A 19,517-nucleotide genomic window follows, 5' to 3' on the forward strand; every position below is an offset into this window, starting at 1 on the left:
GTTTAGTGCACTTAATTAGGTTTGGTTTCAAGTCATAGGCCTTTTTGAAATCCAAATTGGAGGTCCTAAATAGGTTTTTAATTTAATCAAAAAATTGTAGGTCAAGTTTGAAATAAATGAAATTTAAAATCGTTTTTATTTTATTTTAACCCAACCTTAAAATATAATTTAATTAACAATTTTTTTAAACAATTAACCATCAAAATTACGAACCCTTAATGTCTGTTTTTATTTTAATCAAAAACCACTAATCCTTTAACAAAAAAAAATCATACATATCATTAGATAATTAATTAAATTCAGCGAGCTTAAATAAATAAATAAATAAATAAATAATAATGTTGCCCTAGTTTTAATTTAAAAATATATATATTTAATTCAAAATACTATAATAATTAATAATATAAATAATAAATACTTTTAGATGAAAAAATAGATGCAATATTTTAATTAAAAACCAATTATTTAATGAAAATATTTACTATGCACTTTTTTTTAGCCAACAGCAATATTTTAAAGTAGATATAGAAAGCGAAGCGTGCCAAAATAATTTTATTTTTAATTTAATTATTTTTATAGCGAATTTTAAATAATTCATTTTTTTGAATTATTTTATGTTTAAATTTAGCTAACCACTGCCAATTTAATAGTTAGTTAAAAACTAGGGCAAATCTGATAAATGAAGCAATACTTCGCTGCTAAAAATTAAATAAATTATTAATTAGGAGATAAAACGCAAAATTTTTAAAGCTTTGGCGCAAAATTTAAAAAAAAAACAAACAAGCATGGGCGGCCTTTCTTTCAAATTTGACTTGCTGGTTACGACCTCAGTCTTTAGCTGACTCCACCCATTGGGCCTGTGTCGGCAGCCCTAGACCCTCCTATTAATAATTAAAATTAAACAACACTAGGCCTATCCCTAATATCACTAAAAAAATGTTCCCTTCCCAAAATCTATCCCAAATCAGACTTTTCCATAAATATATTGAGGAAAAGTTCTTATCACAAATCGTCAATCGTCTCGTCAACAATCCCAGAAAATGTTTGTCTGAGAGTCAGTTAGGATGAGTTACGTGTTTGGTCGAGTTAAATGAGTTTAAAATTGATTTTAAGTCGGTTTTAATTAATAGTTAGGTCTAAAAAGACTCGAATTATTAGGATATGTTTATCATTTATTTTAAGACACAACAAAACAGATTATAAATATTTTTTTACCTTTAAATTAATTTTGAAATGACATTGATATACTAGAATAATAAGTTAAAGGGATGTACAATGTGTTACGTTAGGGGCGTGGTCTTTATTAAGCTTATCTTCCATCAAATAGAGCTGTACTGGGCATGCGTGAATTTAGTAGGTTATCAAGGTTGATTCTATCCGTCGAGTCGTTCCACGCTTACTACGTATTAAAGCAGACGACGGACAACCACGTGACATTGCCTAATCACCCTACTCTAGGAAACGGTAACACTACATCTTGAAAACATAGTTCGCTCGTTGTACATCCCTCTAAAAAGCAGTGATTTCCGAAATTAAATATAGAATGACTTTGATATGCTATAATCCTAATCTTAATCTCTTCCTCGGGCATTCCTTTAAAGCTATCGTTTTGTTTTTCCCATCACTTATAGGCTTTATAATTATATTATTACGTAGTAATATAATTGACTAACAATTGCTCATTCTAACTGTATCGCCAAGTAATCCTACCATCACGTTCCTTAAATTATAAAAACACACTAATTAACAATTTGAATCGTAATTGAAATAATTAAAAACAACCTTCCATTCGTCGCGTGAAAGTGTCTGTAATGATGCGGCTGCCCACATTGATCTTCGAAAATGGTTTTTAATCAAAGGTTTTTCGTTGGTGTTTTATTCGAAAACGGTACGTAATTACTCTACCTAATTATATTGATATATTAAATTAAATATAATCGATATAAATATACAAATAAATTCATTAAAAAATAAGATGATGATAATAATACTATAAGAATCATGCAAATGCAAATAACACCGTATATTCGAATAGCAGTGGCGAAAAACTTAAAACTTGAAACGAGCACCGTGGGTGAATTGAGTGGATTTTGACCCTGAACCGAAGTGTTCTATATATATTGTAGAAAATATGTCCGTTGTCTATTGTTGGTCAAAAATCGTCCTAACGTTTGTCAAAATAGGTGAAACGTAAAAAAAAACAAATCGTAAGAAATTAATTATTACGCTATTTTTCAGTTTTAATTCATTAATATAGTTTTTTAATTAAAATTATGTCAGCAATTACGTCTAGGGATTTTATATAAAATAGAAATTAAATCAGTAATTACGTCTAGGGATTATAAATAATTGGTTATTAAAGGAAATTAATTGAACTTTTTTAGTTTTTATAGAGAAAATAATGATTTGAGTATTTTGATTAATTAATTATTTAAATTGCAGATTCGCTTTTAATTACGTTATAGATAGGTTTTAGCTAATTATTTTAGTAACTGAAAAATCAAAATTTTAGTTTACGTTTATTCGATTTGATTTGAAGTTAGTTTCCTCAGCTAATTATACAAATTAATTCATATTCATTAAATAATTAATGAAGACATCCCATCGATTCGAAATATTCAGTAAACTTCCCCTTAATAGACTTAAGTGCTTAAGGATGACTTCACATTAATTTAATTACCACTAAAATTAGATTAAAACTGATAGAATTTGAGTTTAAATTTATTTACCAAAAACACTTAATAATTGGTCTCGGAGCAATTAAAATTAAATAGCGTAATCAATTTAGGCTCAAAACACAAAACAAGCTTTAAATAAGATAAACACTCTAAAGAGTTAAATTATACATTTTGTTTTTTGAAATAGATAATTAAACAGAATAAAGATAAAAACCTATTTTCTATAAAATATTAAAAAAAAATAAATAATAATAATAAATCGCAGCTATTTAACATTTGAGAAAATTAAACTATATAATAAAGGTAGCGAAGCGTTAATAATTTATTTGAAAATAAATATTTCAAATAAATAAACAAATAAAAATGGGAATATTTTTAATTGCAAATAGATTTGAAAATAATAATCAACCATAATTTCACAAATTTGGCTTAAAAAATCACATTCACAAAATTAAAAATTAAAAACAGGTAATCTTAAATAATGCTTAAATACTAGGACAGAAAACCTAATTAACAACAAACACAAATTACCTAATTAATTAATGATTATATCATAAAATAAAATAAATGATTTTTCATGAAATAATATTATAGGTTGAATAACGATATTTAAAAAAAAATATATAACCCACCACGCCGCCTAAAATGTGCCAAAATTAAAAGAAATAAATTACAAATACATATAGAGTTATATATAAATATATATTCTTCCCCCAATTAATTAAATTAAATTAATTGAGTAATTAATTAAAATAATTAAAAACGTTTCGCTGCTTTTAAAAGTTACACGTACGCGGAAAGGAGAGGTGTTTAACCGAAAAAAAAATAGAAATTACAGGTAAATAGTAAATTATTAATTAGAAATGATAAATACAGGTATTATTAACTATAACCACAATTAATTATTTTAATTTAGTTAATTTAACTTGGTAACTTTAATTAAGAATAAATAATAAAAATAACACGTACTGAAAGATCATAAGTCCCTGACCTTAAATTAAATTTAATTTAATTAAATTAATTATTTTTAATTATAATTTAATTAAAATTTAATTAAAAATAAAATTATTAGGGTCACCCTCAGGGACTTTTGCGTTTATAAAATATAATATAACTAATTTATACTAGCGCCACTGTGCGGGCAGCTCTGTGATATACATTTCGATATGTGTACAAAAAACTAATCTAATCCCCCAATTACTAATTAACCCCCCCCCCCCACACACACATAAACACACAATAAGCAAATTAATTAATTAACCTTAGAAAACTTAAATACCCTTGTAATAAATAATCCAGCTATAGTTCATATTTCCTACGCACTTCTCTATCTATTCTAATATCTTCACATTCTACACAAAAAAAATACAAAACCTCTCCCAACGTGTAAAACAATAATATTATGAAACTGAAAGCAGTTTTTATCGATGACAAATGATAAATATTTCAGTGTTTTAAGTCCGATAACGTATCAATGTGTTACGAGTTTAAAACGTCTTAGGGTATATACAAACTTTGAAATACTTTGAAAACTGATATTTTTGACTCAATTCGACAATTATTTCAATGTACAGCTTGGTGTTACTTTCTGATAAGTCTGTAGGCATAAATTATGGGGGAAATTCTTTGGGAAATGTAACTTCTATCTCCATTTTGTCACAATGGACACTTTTTTCAAGTTATGATAGGTCAAAGTATTTTACGGATGACCCCTTAAGTTTAATTAAGACACTCGCTGAAAGACAATGATTTCTAATTTCATTAATTTAAGGGGTCATCCGTAAAATACTTTGTCCAATCTTAACTCGATTTGAAACAGTGTCCCTTTTGGCAAAATGGAGATAGAAGGAAGTTACATTTTCTATAGTCAAAATCGATTTCCCAAAGAACATCCCCAGACTTAATTTATGGTATGCAGACTTATCAGAAACACCCTGTATATGGCTAATTGCTGGTGACAGGAATGAATGACAAAGTTTCGTAACATAATCAGAAGTATATGATAGTTATTAATGAAAGTTTTGGTACGTTAATGTAAGTGATCCATTAGTTTAGTTGGTAAGAACTTTGCGCTGGTAAGTGGTAATTATATGATAGTCGTTGGTTAGATGATTTTAATATTTAGTTGCGTATTGGACCATTAACTTCCTCCTTTAACGCTAGAAAATTAAAATTAACAATAGCTCTACTAAATTTGAGAAGATTAGAAATTTAATGATTTTTTTACATTTATTTATTATTTGGTTCCAGTCTAATTTGGTAATTTTTTTCTAAAAATGCACAAATATATTACTATAATTTTCGTTATGTTAGGTTAATTAAGACTAAAATTAATTAAAAATTCACCTTTACGCATTAAAGATTTATTTTAGTTTAATTAATTAAAACTTGAATCCTATATTTCTGATTAAAATACGAAACTTTTTCAACGATACTTTTGTCACTTTAAAATGAAATTTTCTCACATCTCCTGAAATGAAAATATTTTGGCTTCCAATCAATATCTTCTATTTGTTTTAGTGAATGTAGCAAAAATGGGAGTAAAAAATTAAACGAAAAAACAAATGAGGCGGAATACCGAATATATAATTAACTTAATGAGAAATAGATTACTATACCCTCGTATTTTAATTATATAGATGTAGGCCTAATGAAAAATAACTGGAGAAACAATTTCGTCGTTATAGTGAAAAATAAATATAAATTAGTAAGTTAATGGCAAAATTGGAGCGAGCTTCGAGAGGGTGTGGCGCAGTGTCTATAGAGGTAACGTTAGGTTAGGTATAGAATAATTAAAGGTATACATTCTGGTGAGAATATTTAGTTTTTGACAAAAAAGGGTGGACGGGAATTTATATATGAGTATTGTAGCGCAGCGGGACGTTGATAGCACTAATTAGAATTTGCATAAAGGATGCGACTGCACGTGCAGTTGTTAATTAGTTTAATTTTAATTTTAATTTGATAGGTAAAATTCCCAACAAAATTTGAATTTTTGGTAAAGGGTTAACACTTAGAGAACTTTCTTATTATTTGGCCTATTTTGGTCTATTTTTGTTTATTTTAAAGTTCTCGGTAAGTGCTGTTTATTTTAACGATTTTTTTCTTTGAAAGTATAGTCTAAATTTAACTTTAATTACTAAGCATTAATTATAATTACTATATATTTTTTAATTAATTCAAATCAAGAGAGAACAAATAAAGGGGTAGTTAGATAGGTAATGGGGGGGGGGTTAAAGGTCGGATAAGGATACAGGCAGGTCAAAGGAAGAGAATTGATCAATGATAAGAAAGATTTCGCTTAAATTATATATTACTAATTACCCGATACTAAAATTAATTAGTTAATTAACACTTTAATTATATACGTTTCCCAATCTATAACCTCCGTTTTCACATTAACACAAAATTCCCTCCCCAAGTCAGTACGTCAGTCTTTTAGAAGAAATAAATAATTATCGAAACGTTTTATATTTTAACAAATAAATAAAACGGGAAATAAATAAAATAAATAAATTCAACGCATTCTGTGATGCTTGTTATTGTAGTTAATTTAGTCTCATTAAATTAAATAAGATAAACTAAATAGTAATTAATAATTATTAAGTAAAGGAGAGTAATGTTTGTTATTAATAAACATATTGTTAATATTTATAAACGTAAAAAATACTAAAATACAAAAAAAAATGCCCAAACACGTAAAAAAAAAAATAAACAAAAATTTGGTTGCGCGAAAATAAAAAAAAATAACAAATGTAAATAACTATGTGGCTTTTGAAAGATAATTGGGAGGTGGGTATAAACAAAGTGTTTTAATCGAGCAATATTTGTCTAGTTGTAAAAAAATAATAACAAAAATTAACGAGTTAAAAAAAAGAGAAAATATCAGCCGTAGTTACAGCATGGGTGAGTAAATTGACTGAATTTAATTAATCCATTTGTAGTAATTATCGCTAATTATTTTTCTTTTTTTTTTCATAAAACGAAATATTACTATCTATATTATAGAGTAAAAAAGATCAGTTTTTCTGGCTTCCTTTTCTATATAAAAACTGTGGATCATAATTTGGTTTCTCTGATTATTCATACCTTTGCGACCGACACTCAATTTATTCTAATTTATATTTTTAATTTTGGTTCTATGAGAGCTACAGGGAAGTCCTTTGAGTATGTTATAGTCCTATTTCTCACCTTTCCATGGATACTAAATAATTGGGTTACAATAATCAGGGCCCGAGTAATTAAGCAAAATGTTCATTAACGTCGTCTCCATAGGATTAACATTACTTTATTTATACCTAACTCATTAATGAAATGGTCCATCCGTAGCATTTAATTTATTTATTCTAAGATGATTTAGGCCTACACTGACAAATAATATTTTAATAAGTTCAAAAGTGGCCTACCGAAAAGGTGTACCCCAAAATTGGGGCCCCTGACAAATGGTTTCCTGAAATTGAAACGTTTTGAATTACGAAGCTATTATAAGTGCGAATATGGCTTAGCTTTACCACGCCGAAAAATTAAACGTTTCGTACCTACACTCGTTTTAAAAATGACTTTGCAGAACTAATGATTGTATTGCAGTATTTGCAGCTTATGAAACGAAAGGTATGTTTTTAGTATTGCAATGGTAAACTCGCCACTCGCAATCTGCTTTTCTAAGTTCTTCACCTATTGTCTCTACTTCATTAGACAATACTATAAAACCAGGATTAATATCTCGGTGGCGTTACTCTGCCTATGATAAATGGTTTCCTGTAAGACAAAAATATCCCCCTAAAATTAAAACGGAGGGTGGTATAGAATGCGTTATGTTCGAAGTATACGAAACCGAAGGAAATATTCTGAAAGAAAGATTTCGGAGGTATCTCTATCTTGAAGGAGATAGGGATGGAGTGGTAAGCCCCATCCATACCTGTAACGTTGCCTCTGTATCCCCACCGAAGTCTACCCAGCATCCTCAGCGTTTAGGAGGTAGGGTCGTACAGTACGGAATCGTAAATAGAAGCTAGTTCTATAACAAATACAATGACGCTACGTGGCAGCACTTAACTATCGGCCTCTTCCAAAGGGTAGGTAGCGCGAGGTACACTGGGAGAGTTACGATGTTGCAGGTCGCCCATCATCATTTCCAATCCATCTTTCATCATAACTTCGCGTTTATCCACTTTTGGATAATGTTTTTTATCTCTCCGGTGGCGAGATATAGGCTTCATCAATCTCTCTTTCTTTAACTAAGCGTCTGACAGTCGGAAATAGAGCCTCGGATGGTTGCGCTACATCTAACACTTTTTTATGCCTCTAATTTTGAAAGTACATACATACCATTCATTTGCCATTCGCAAATACAAACGCTTTATTTGGCTTTCGTTCCACTGTTTTGTTCCAAGAGCAGTTAGCAAACACCCTATATAAGGCGACGGAATAGTACAGAATAGGTCTGAAAGTAGTCTACGCAAACTGCTCTTGAAATGGGAATATATAGAAATAGAAAAGACACTTAACAAATATTTTTGGCTCTCTTGTAGAATTTTTATTGCGCTGTTTCAGTTAGTGTACATATAGTTTATTTAGCAGTTTGTTTTGTTGACTTGAATGATAATACTGAGCAGACAACATACGTCCGCTGTCGTGTATATGGCCTTTGCTTTATTATTATTACCTTTGTTTATTTATTTATTTATTTATTTATTTACAACCCTGAGCTTGCTTGGGAATCCACAGATTCGGTTTAAATACTAATAAGCTACAATAAATAGGCAAAAATATGTATGCATAGGTTTAAATATTATGATGTCCTTCTTGAATGTTTAAACTCCTTTGAACTCGACGCTTTCACTTCCGGTATGCGTGCTGACCGCGTTGTATTTCTGACTTTTCTTGGTCAGTTTGATATTGTAAAGCAGTAACAGGATGCAAATGGCCCCCAAAATTAGGAAGGCCGCGAGCAGACCCCATGTGGCCGATTTGAAGTGTTGATTGGTTTCTTGGTCATCGTAGTAACGTTGATTCGTCCATAAAAGTTCCTTGACCATAACGCTAAAGAACTCCAGCTTTGCAGAACGGTATTCGGATCTGATGGTCAATTCTTGCGTATTGGAGTCGGTTTTGTTCTGTATTATCAAGCTGCTAAAGTTGCCCGAAAATGGAAGCCAGCTTTGGAAGGTTCCTGGTCGGAAGTTATTCACGTTTCTGTTGATTGATTTTGGGGGTGATTTTGGTCAATTAATTTTTGAATTAATGTTTTTATATCAAAGTTAAATTTGTCAACTCACCCATCCTTGAAAAACTTAGCCCAGGCTGGCATCAACTTTTGTTTGTAGTTGAGAAAAGCGCCCAATTCGGGTTGGTCGGGTTTATACTGACGTTCAATTTCTTCATTGTTGAAAAATATGAAGGCGTCGTCCATTACTGTGGGAGCTATATTGGAAAATTAAATCATTTAATTAAACTATCCTATTTTGATTATTGCGATGTCATACCATAAAATTTGTAGTTTTGCATCGAGTAAGCGTATTTTCCGTAAGTGTATGGTCCCTGGTACTCCAAATTGTAGACGAAAATTCGGTCCTGTAGTCGTTTACCCATTTTTCTGGCTAATATGTCAACGGCGCTGTTGTATTTGAAGTCCGATATGAATTCAATCCATGGTAAAACTGATTCCGCCCAAGTAGTTGAATTGATGTGTTTGAAATACAAGTACTTGACTCCCTTTACCACCGATTCCAGTTGATGTTTTTGGACGGCGTTTATATCGTAACCGTATTTTGTTCCAGGGAATAAGTTCTTTCGAAGGTAGGTTGTTAGAGGATCACTGTCTCGTTTGAACTCTTCCAAAGCTTCTGTTGTGGTATACGTTATTGGTATCAATTTTGATATATGGTTTTATTTAATCCAACTTACCGAAAAATTCAACTGCACCGGGGTTTTTGGTCATTCCAAATATGACAGGAATATCGGCAGTCACTTCACCATTTTCGAATGCTTCAATTGGATCTTTCTCAAAGAAGGGTTTGTGATCTACGTTACCGTTTCTGGTGAAGTTGTCCAATACCGGTACAAACATGCCCTAAGAAATGATATTCAGTTTAACAACTTTATTTATCATTAATTTGCAATGTTTTCTTACCATTTCTAATTGGGATTGGGCCTTTAAGATATTTGATACGGATTCTTTCTTTAATTTCTCTTTTAAATCGTGGCTACTTCCGGCGCTAATTTTCAATTGTGCCGTTAGTTGTTGTCGGGCCCTCCATGGTTCGTAGCGTTGAAATGCCCATGGACTGTACAAGGATGCTCCCGATATTATAGCTCTTTTAAAATAATCTAAATTAAACAAAAATTAATTATTTTGTTCCAAAAAAATTTAATTCGACTTCATTCTTACTTTTGCTGTCGCGGTTCAGCATATGGTACGAGACGGACACGGCCCCACTTTCGTGTCCCATTAAGGTCACCGCGTTCTTGTCTCCTCCAAATTTCTCTATATTTTCGTTGACCCATTTCAAAGCCATCTGTTGGTCCTTGAGACCAAAGTTTCCAGGTATGACCTCATCACCCGTGCTTAAGAATCCAAACACTCCCACTCTGTAGTTGACGACAACGAGTACGAATTCGTTATTTCCTTCATTTAACAAGTATTTGGGACTGTAGTATTCGCTGTTGGCATTAGCGAAGTAGTTTCCTCCTGGGAAGTAAACAACGACCGGGTTTCTATTCGTGGAACTCGGGTTTATCGCGCTTTTGACGTAGACGTCCAGAGTTAGTAATTGGTCGCCTTGCATCGTCGATGTGGCTACTTCTTTCCATAGATCCCCCATTCCAGCCACTTGAGGACAAGGGTTTCTGGGTTTATCTCCGTATTCTTTACTCCATCTGTCTAATGTTTCGGGATTCTAATTGATGGATAAAATAAAGTAATTAAGTTAATTGCATTTATATCGATATTGATTTAATATAGAAAGCTTAAGAGGCCTTCAAACGTGAACATAGTTATTAGCTAGACGCATGTCTTTAGTCTCAATAGATTTAATCCATGAAAAGCTTAACGTTGGATGTCGACTTACAGAAATATCATTTAAAGTCTATTAACTTTAATTTCTCGATGCCAATTAATTATTATTAATTAGAGAAGATTTCGCCAATCCAATATACAATTCTCAACCCTTTTATTTATTTTTTAAATTGCGACCTAAGAACCTGAAGATGGAGAGTTCTAACAACATACCTCTGAAGTTTAATCTACTTCTGATTGATATTTACACATATTTAAACCATCTTTACCTCAAATTGCTGGTATTTGGCATAAGGTAATCCCAAAAACTCGAAAGCTCCGGATGAATCTTGTCCATTTCCTTTATATCCCTTTGCTATTCCTTGATTCAATTGCACCTCCGATGTTTGTTGAGCTTGGACCAAGTCTATCCTCGAGTTAACCACCAAAGCCACCACCACTACCACTAAGAATGGCAAGCGTAACATAATCCTAGAATACATCTTTCAAACGCTAAGTAATCCCTTTGGAAGTCCAGGTACAAATGATGTCCTTGTGGCTCCTGGATATGATATTTATATAGCTTAGATTTGGGTGAAAATCTCAGGAAATCGTATAAATTTCTCCATCCTCGTTATCTTTTATTTGAAGTCAAGTTGAAACGCGTGGGTTTTTTGCGATATCAAAGTTCAAATAGAAGTTTTCTCTAGTTATTACTCAGCGGAACCTTATTGTATTGTTGGCGAGGTTGCAACGACGGACACGGTTTCGAGACATGTATGATGGCACAAGGTGTTATTTTCCCATTAGCGATTGTACCGACAAAGGTAAATCGCTGTCGGTACTCTTATCACAGGATTATTTGAGCGGAAGTTAATCTAGATTAGGGGACAGGTATATTTACGTCTTATCTATTAGCGAGTTAGTGTGAAAATAATATATATACAGGGTGTTTCTGATAATATAGTTATGGGTGTTAAGTATAGTTGTAGGGAGAGCAAAACTGGGTTATTTAGTTTATGTCAATACTTTATAACGCTTGGTATTCATTGACTTAGAGCTAATGCATAGAATGGTAGCTACGAAGGGACATACGTATTGTGTTTATTAGCCTATTTTGTTACTGCCTGCCTTTCTTACTTACTATCGGTTCGATATGGCTATTTTTGAATTTTGAGTTTCTCTAAAAAAGTTACAAAAACTTGGCTCGCTAAACTAAAATTTAGTTTAATCTTTAAAGGCACTTGAAATGCAATTAGGAGAGAGCTTAGCTAGCTTCCCAGAAAGCAAAGTGTGTTGAATTATTTTAAAAATAGGCCAAGAGATTAGTACTTATATCTATTTTTAAGTAGATTTACATTAAATTTTAAAGTAAATACATTTTTCTTTGATAATTCAAGCGAAAGTCTTGAAAGTTTTAGTTGAGTGTATTTTAGGCTTATAATGCTTAAAGGGAGGGTGAATTAAAAGATAATCAAGTGGTTTTTTATGTATAGATTTTTCTTCTAATCATAAGACCAATCTGCATAGAATGATTTTAAAATTCAAATAAGTTTTATTAGATTTCGTGGATAATTTTAAATTTGCACGTCCGACCAATCATGTAACACCCTGCCTTCCTGTTAACAAAATTCCCGTGCCACGTGCTCCACATGTCGAATGAAATACAGCGCGAGATTTGATAATAGTTCCAGTGGAAATTTAATTTATTCATTATTTTACATGACTTTCAAAAATTGAAAATTAAAATACCCCCTCCACCACCTCATATCCTTAAACTCGTTTCACCCTCTCTTGAACAATGCCTTAGGGTGGAGTATGAATTATTTCTCACGCGTTCGAATTTTAACTCGATTAAATCGATATCTTTAAAATCACCTTTTCTTTACTGTTTGTCATGTCAGTCAATTTATGGGGGTGTTAATTACGAAAATATTTTAGGTGGGCGTTTCCCGAAAATATATTTTTGTACAAAGCTAAAGCTTGTTGTTTGTCCATACTCCGCTTAGCGCCGCACACGCTTATTTGGGACGGAAGCCTGGGCCTTAATTCGTCCATAAGTTCATATGTTCACCATAAGTTTGTTAATCTCTGGTTACAAACTGGAGCTTGTAATTTTGAAGTGAGGGATGTAGGTCATAGATTCAGGGTAAAGCGAAGACGCCTGGTGAGGCGCTGTCAAAGGCTTAGTAATGTAGTAATAAATAAATGGAACTTGGTCCTGCAAAATTAATTTAACCGAGTGTAGGACTTCAATTCTCGCTTCCGTCGTTCTGCTAGAACTAGTTATCTCGAGCTGTTAGTCTCTCAGTAGCATTACGAAGTATAGGTAGTGTCATACTTATGGAAGGAACGTATCTTATAAACTTATGCTCGTCGCTATACAATAATTTTTCGTTGTGTCAAAGGAATTAACGTATATAACTAACTAAACCGTTAGAAATAGAAAAAAAAATCGCGGTCCAAAATCTCTTGTTTTTCTTCTGCCTCTTTGGGTTCTTAGTTTGCTTTAGAGTAAAGGTTGTTTTAACGTATTGCTTTGGTTATTACGATTAGATTACTTTAGGTTTGAGTGTAGAGCAAATTGGGTGTGGTCTCGAGTATGGTCGTCATACTTTATTATAGGAGACTGCCTGTCGTCTCCAGGAAAGCGTCGCGAAAGATGCATATGTGGGTGTTTTAATTATGTATTATTCAGTGATGTTTCGAAGGCCATTATTTAATGTGTAATTTTAAGTCGCCTATTCGGTGTTTATGTGTATTTTCACAAGAAATAATGGTGCGTTCGGGATTTGATATAGGTTAGGGAATACCTGGAAAAGTCAGGGAATTTCAAAATTGGATATAAAGGTCAGGGAAAAGTCCGGGATTTTCAAAATTGGATAAAAAGGTCAGGGAAAAGTCCGGAAATTTCAAAATTTGCCCAAAAAGTCAGGGCGTTTTGAAATTGGCCAGAAAGGTCAGAGAAAAGTCAAGGAATTTCAAAATTGGCCAAAAATGGTCGGGAAAAGTCAGGGAATTTCAAAATTGGATAAAAAGGTCAGGGAAAAGTCCGGGAATTTCAAAATTGGATAAAAAGGTCAGGGAAAAGTCCGGGAATTTCAAAATTTGCCAAAAAGTCAGGGCATTTTGAAATAGGCCAAAAAAGGTCAGGGAAAAGTCCGGGAATTTCAAAATTGGATAAAAAGGTCAGGGAAAAGTCCGGAAATTTCAAAATTTGCCAAAAAGTCAGGGCATTTTGAAATAGGCCAAAAAAGGTCAGGGAAAAGTCCGGGAATTTCTAAATTTGCCAAAAAGTCAGGGCATTTTGAAATAGGCCAAAAAAGGTCAGGGAAAAGTCAGGGATTTTCAAAATTGGCCAAAAAGGTCAGGGATTGTTAATCCTACGGGTTAGCGTGTAAAGCTTAAATACTGTTAAATAAGAACTAATGGTTATTTCCAAAATTTAATTGTGACGAAAGAATGACGAAGAAAAACAATTAAAAATATTTTCTTAATCTCTGGAAATAAAATGTCTTTACTTCATTGGATGAACTCGCTTGAAAATAACTTCGTAAAAATGTCAAAACAAGTCTCATTTTCAACTATGTCATATTTATATAAGCATGTTATAATACTTGTGGATAAATTACGCGGTAGTTATAGTTATAGTGAAGTATTTTTAAAGCGCGGAATCTAAATTAGTTCCTTAACCTTTGACCTATTATAGAAATGACAGAGCCATGCTTTTTTTAAGTTACGACTTCTTTTAAAATTCCGGCCGGTTTCTGTAGGGTATAGAGATATATTTTATTATATTATTTTTTCTTTTCAAATTTGCTTCGCTCGCTGCTTTAATATTTAACGCCACCGCTCTCTCACTTTTTATTTTGCGCCTATGCTGTAAATTTCGCATCGTCAGAGATAAATTTATTGAAGTTATTACTTCCCTTGTAAAAATGTGATAAATTTAGATACTGCATGGAAGACTCTGATTTAATAATATTTAACTTCAGTTTATTGCCTTCTATCAAACATACACCCACTTATTTTACAGTTTCAAACTTTTAAGAAAAACTTCTCATAGGTATCAATATAAGTTTATAAGATATGTTCCTTAAATAAGTATGACAATACCTATACTATGTCGTAATGCTAGAGAGTTCCTTACAGTTCGAGATAACTAGTTCGAGGGAGAACGACGGAAGCGAGAATTGAAGTCCTACACTCGGAGGTGGTTAATTTTGCAGGACCAAGTTCCATCTAGGTCCTATTTAGTCTGCATTACTAAGCCCCCTTTGACAGCAGCGCCTAACCAGGCGTCTTCGCTTTACCCTGAATCTATGACCTACCTCACTCACTTCTTGACAATCTCCAGTTTCTAAGTTACCAGTTACAAACTTATGGAGGAACATACTTATGAACTTATGGTACTAGGTATCAAGAACCAGAATTTAAAAGATAGCGTATTATAAAATGTTTCTTGTCGTAAAACTGACTCGGATCTTTTTCTAAGGTTGGGCTGTAGACTGACGATCTAGCCCCGCTTGGTTCTTTTTTTTTTATTTAATCGAAAACAGGTTTAAATTATTTTCTTTTATCTTGTTTTTTTTTTCTACTTTTCTTTAAATATGATAACTGAGCGAGCGCAATCGCCCCGGCGGCCGTCGCTCTTTAAAGCCAAAATGATGAAAGAATAATTTAAGTATACTACAATGAAATTGTTTTGTAACGGATATCCCATCCCCTTTTAATTTCACGGACTCATTTTATGTTCCCTTTTTACCTCTCCGAGTGACGTATGTCACGGAGAGGTTCTGTAACGATCGTGTCTGTCTGTCTGTCTGTCTGTCTGTCTGTCTGTCTGTCTGTCTGTCTGTGTGTCTGTCTGTCTGTTGTTACACCCACGTGACTGCGTTCGCAGTTTCCAAATCGGAGCAAACGTGTTCGCCATTTCCGAACTGCTTTCACAGTCACGGAAATGGCTCCTCTACTTGAGTTCTCACACCACCATCTTCTGGTCTTTGTCCATCCCACACGGACACCAGTCTGTACTTACTGGCTTCTAATCACCACCATCTTTTGATCTTCGTCCATCCCACATGGACACCAGTCTGTACATACTGGCTTCTAATCACCACCATCTTCTGGTCTTCGTCCATTCCACTTGGACACCAGTCTGTACATACTGTCTTCTAATCACCACCATCTTCTGGTCTTTGTCCATCCCACTTGGACAGCAGTCTGTACATTCTGGCTTCTAAACACCACCGTCTACTGGTCTTCCGTCTATTCCACATAGACACCAATCTGTCTCATTGGCTTCTACTCCATTATCATCGTTTGGTTTTAGGATATACGCGGCGATCAGCTAGGGTTACGAGAAACGTCTAGCCTCCCTAAGGTGGGATCGCCACCAAAGGTTTTCGCAATTGCGCTTTTTCCTTACTATTATAATGGAAACGAATCGTATATATACCCCAAAATTGGAAGAAAGCGGGCAAGAGGGGTACCCTTGACTTTAAACGTCAATATTAGCAAAGTTTGAGGTGATAATAGGTATAACTTTATTTTAAACGATTTAACTATTATTAATGTTAATTATTGAAGATTAAAATAATTAAAAATAATTATATTTATTTAAATATTAAAGATAATCTTGTTTCTCAACTCAAAATTAATACGGAAAGAGTTAAAAAGCAGTCTATGTTTTTGTCTGTGTGTGTCCGTCCATTGTTACACTAGTGCGTCGCGTTAGCAGTTAGCCTTGTGTTGATGTGTTAAGAAATCATACAGAACCTTAATATTCCCTTTTTCCATAATATAAAGTGAATATGTGGAAGTATTTTTCGTGATTATGATGCATTAAGTACTTTTGTAGCTTTAAAGCTCTGTTTCATTTTGATATTCCAAAGATTTTTTTTAATATTGTTATTTGAAATGGCTGTTTACATATTGCTTAAGCTATACTACATCTGTATATAGAATAATCCTTGGTTTAGTGATTTCATGAAGAAAACTAACACTAAGACTCCGGCGGGTATATTAAGTATCATCCGTAATAGGCTTATTGAAACAAGGAGTAAATAATTGAGGCCTGAGGTGAAGTGAACTCTGGGCTTTGATTTTCGTGTCTGAAATGAAGAGGCATCAACGGATCAGAGTGAGCCGAAAGTTAAATACACTATTAAATAATCAGGTTAAGATTTTATGATAGAAGAAAAGATCATGGTGGCAATTAGAATAGTAAAAGGGCTAATGGTAAACGGGTAGTAGCTACAGACTTTTTATTCTCTTTATAGTGCGCATTGACTATTAGTGCGTCTAGCTACAATTTAGCTTTGGTGTTATTTAACGTTAACATTCATGTTGGCAAACTAAGAATATTGTTGAGGTGAGACGAGACGATAGTGTTTACACTGCAAACCAGTTGTGAATGTAGCTATCAGAATATACGGTAAACAGCTGAAGCGAAGACTTCATTTCCTGATCTTTTCCCCATTGACTGATATCTATGTGTCCAAGATTTATCCTTATTGGATGTAAAATGTCGTCTGCTTTACTGTATTATTCGCTATGCTTGGAATACTGCTTCAATATTTCGTAAATTTTTAGTTCAAAAAAGAGAAATAATTCCATATCTAGGTAAATAAGTTTGTAGTAGTAGACCTCTTGACTCGGAGAGGTAATATTTTGGTTTTCCCAACTTGTTTTATATCTTGAGTGATCATTTTGAAGGAATTGTGAATTACAATTATTATTTGGTAATTTTTAAACGATTCAAGGGTTTGGGTATAAAAATATTTTGGGACGTCTAAGAAATACGTTGACGGTGTTATGGATTGTGTTGTGTTATCCCAACCCAAGTACTTGATCCTACTACGACAAACAGAGCTATAGACAAATTAAAGTACTTATAAAAAGTGAATTTTTAGATTCTCCTGGCACAAGGTCATCATAATACGGAAATATTTAACGAAGTCAGAACTAATTTAAATTTAAATGCCAAGCGGAAATGGTTTAAGGGTATGATAGATATAATTGTCCTCTGTCTAACAGTACAAAGTACTTGAGCCTACGTCAAACAGAACTCGAGAAATTAAAGTTTTAAATAGTGGACATCGTTTAAGGCGTCATAACTTGGTCAGTTTAAATTCTAAGCTGGAACGCTTTGAGGTTGTGATGGAGAAATGTTCCCTCTGTCCAACGTTACCAAGTACTTGCACCTACAACAAACAGGGCCCGAGAAATTAAAGTTTTAAAAACTGCATTATGTGACGTCTGGTTTAACAACACTAATCGCAAACGCTTCGAGGGTCTATCTAGCTAAGATATTCCAATGTCTCGGTATGGCTTCATACTCCCTTTGCATCTACGGGCTAATATCTTTCGCGTTTTTAGCTTTTTTCCACGCGTTAATTTCAGCCAAGTCGTATAACGGGGTGGTTATGCTCAATTATCAACGAGTTTCCCCTAACGGCACCGTAACATTCCCTCCTCCTCCCCTAATTAATGAAACTAAACCCCATTGTCTCTAATAATTTCGCAACGAAAAAACCGAACCTCCTCAGTTCATTTTCAAATATTTTAACTTGACAACGAAGACTAGTTTTTTTTCTTTTTTCTCGTTCATTTTCTTAACATATTTCCGTTCTTTTTCGAGAGGTTTACATCATTGCCTAAAAAGTTTTTTCCAAAACCGATTATGAACGCGTATCGGTCTCCGAGTAACGCATTGGAAAGAAACCGGTTAAAATTAAAGTAGATTAAACCCGAAGTTTCTTCATTAATTAAGGTCATGCTCGTATGATTATTTCCATTAAATTTTCAACCCCCTTTGTTTTTAAATACAGGTGTATAACGTCAAAATACGCCTTCTTTGATAATTTCCGTACAATTTACTTCTGGTTAGTTAAAATAATTCAAATATTTTTTGACGATTTTGCGGCATTTTTTCGTTTGAACCCTTTTTGAACGATGCCTTTCTATTCTATTTCGTTAACCATTTTAAAATAATGTATTTTTTCTTTTTCTTTTTTGGAGATCCAGGCCAAGTTAGCTTGGCTGACTCCTTTGCCAACAATTTTGGGGGAGCGTGCGTTCTATGGAAATAACAATCAAAAAGATTTGAAACTCAGATTCGAAGTCATATTTGAAATTCCTATTTAACCTTCTTTCACCCTGTCTCTAGGGAAACCTCTTTTCGATTATATCTACGTTCTGTTTTGTTTTGGTTCACGCTTTAAATTTAATTCATCTCGCGAAATTGGTCTTATGGCATTGAAATTTGGATTTGATCAAAAAGATGGGTGGTTTTTTTTATTATAAATTATCGTATTGTCTAGGGGACTTGGGGGTCAAAATTAATTAAGAGTGATAAACTTAAATCTAAAATTAGATTCCCTTTTTATGAAATTTCACTTTAATTTTGTTGGCATTAACCTCGATTATGTTTTTCTTTGGAAAGTTTATTTTTATCCGAGTTTAATTTAATTAATCACCTATCTTTTTAATCCACTTTTGATAAAAGGTGATTATCAACCCTAACATAACAAATAATGTTTTTGTAGTATGAAATATACGAAGAGCTATGTTATTGTAAATACTTGGCCTATAGAACCTTTGGGATTGTAGTTTGTGTTCCATTCAAAGTGATAATTATGTTCAGTTTTGCCACTATTTTTAATTCAGACTAAGGTTCGTTAGTTATCGCGAGGTATTATGGGAAACATGAATTTTGTGATCATGACTTTAAATTAATCTTTATAAAGGCATGATTTCACATTAATCTTTATAATGACTTCAAATTAATCCTTACAAATCCATGACTTCAAATTAACCCTTACAAATCCATGACTTAAAAT

General features: G+C 32.8%; 2 protein-coding genes across 2 annotated transcripts in view; one reads left to right on the forward strand and one right to left on the reverse strand.

The window, feature by feature from the left end:
• The window catches only part of alpha-Catr (alpha-catenin related), a 157,382-nt gene extending 150,639 nt beyond the window's left edge, over positions 1–6,743 (forward strand). Inside the window, exon 13 of the mRNA XM_089866402.1 lies at positions 1–6,743. The gene's annotated coding sequence lies outside the window, so the exon portion shown is untranslated.
• Positions 6,744–8,189: 1,446 nt separating this feature from the next.
• Positions 8,190–11,750, reverse strand: LOC149702550 (esterase FE4-like). Its single transcript, XM_089866404.1, has 7 exons — positions 10,965–11,750; positions 10,069–10,576; positions 9,811–10,007; positions 9,585–9,750; positions 9,164–9,523; positions 8,957–9,101; positions 8,190–8,873 (listed from the first exon to the last, which is right to left on the reverse strand). Exons 1-7 carry the CDS (start codon positions 11,175–11,177, stop codon positions 8,492–8,494), a joined length of 1,971 nt encoding a protein of 656 aa, XP_089722530.1. The 5' UTR covers positions 11,178–11,750; the 3' UTR covers positions 8,190–8,491.
• Between the last annotated feature and the right edge of the window lie 7,767 nt (positions 11,751–19,517).

The sequence above is a fragment of the Phalangium opilio genome, unplaced genomic scaffold, assembly GCF_054372755.1.
Source record: "Phalangium opilio isolate 3A_F unplaced genomic scaffold, DU_Popi_V2 ptg000017l_1, whole genome shotgun sequence".
Taxonomy (NCBI): domain Eukaryota; kingdom Metazoa; phylum Arthropoda; class Arachnida; order Opiliones; family Phalangiidae; genus Phalangium; species Phalangium opilio.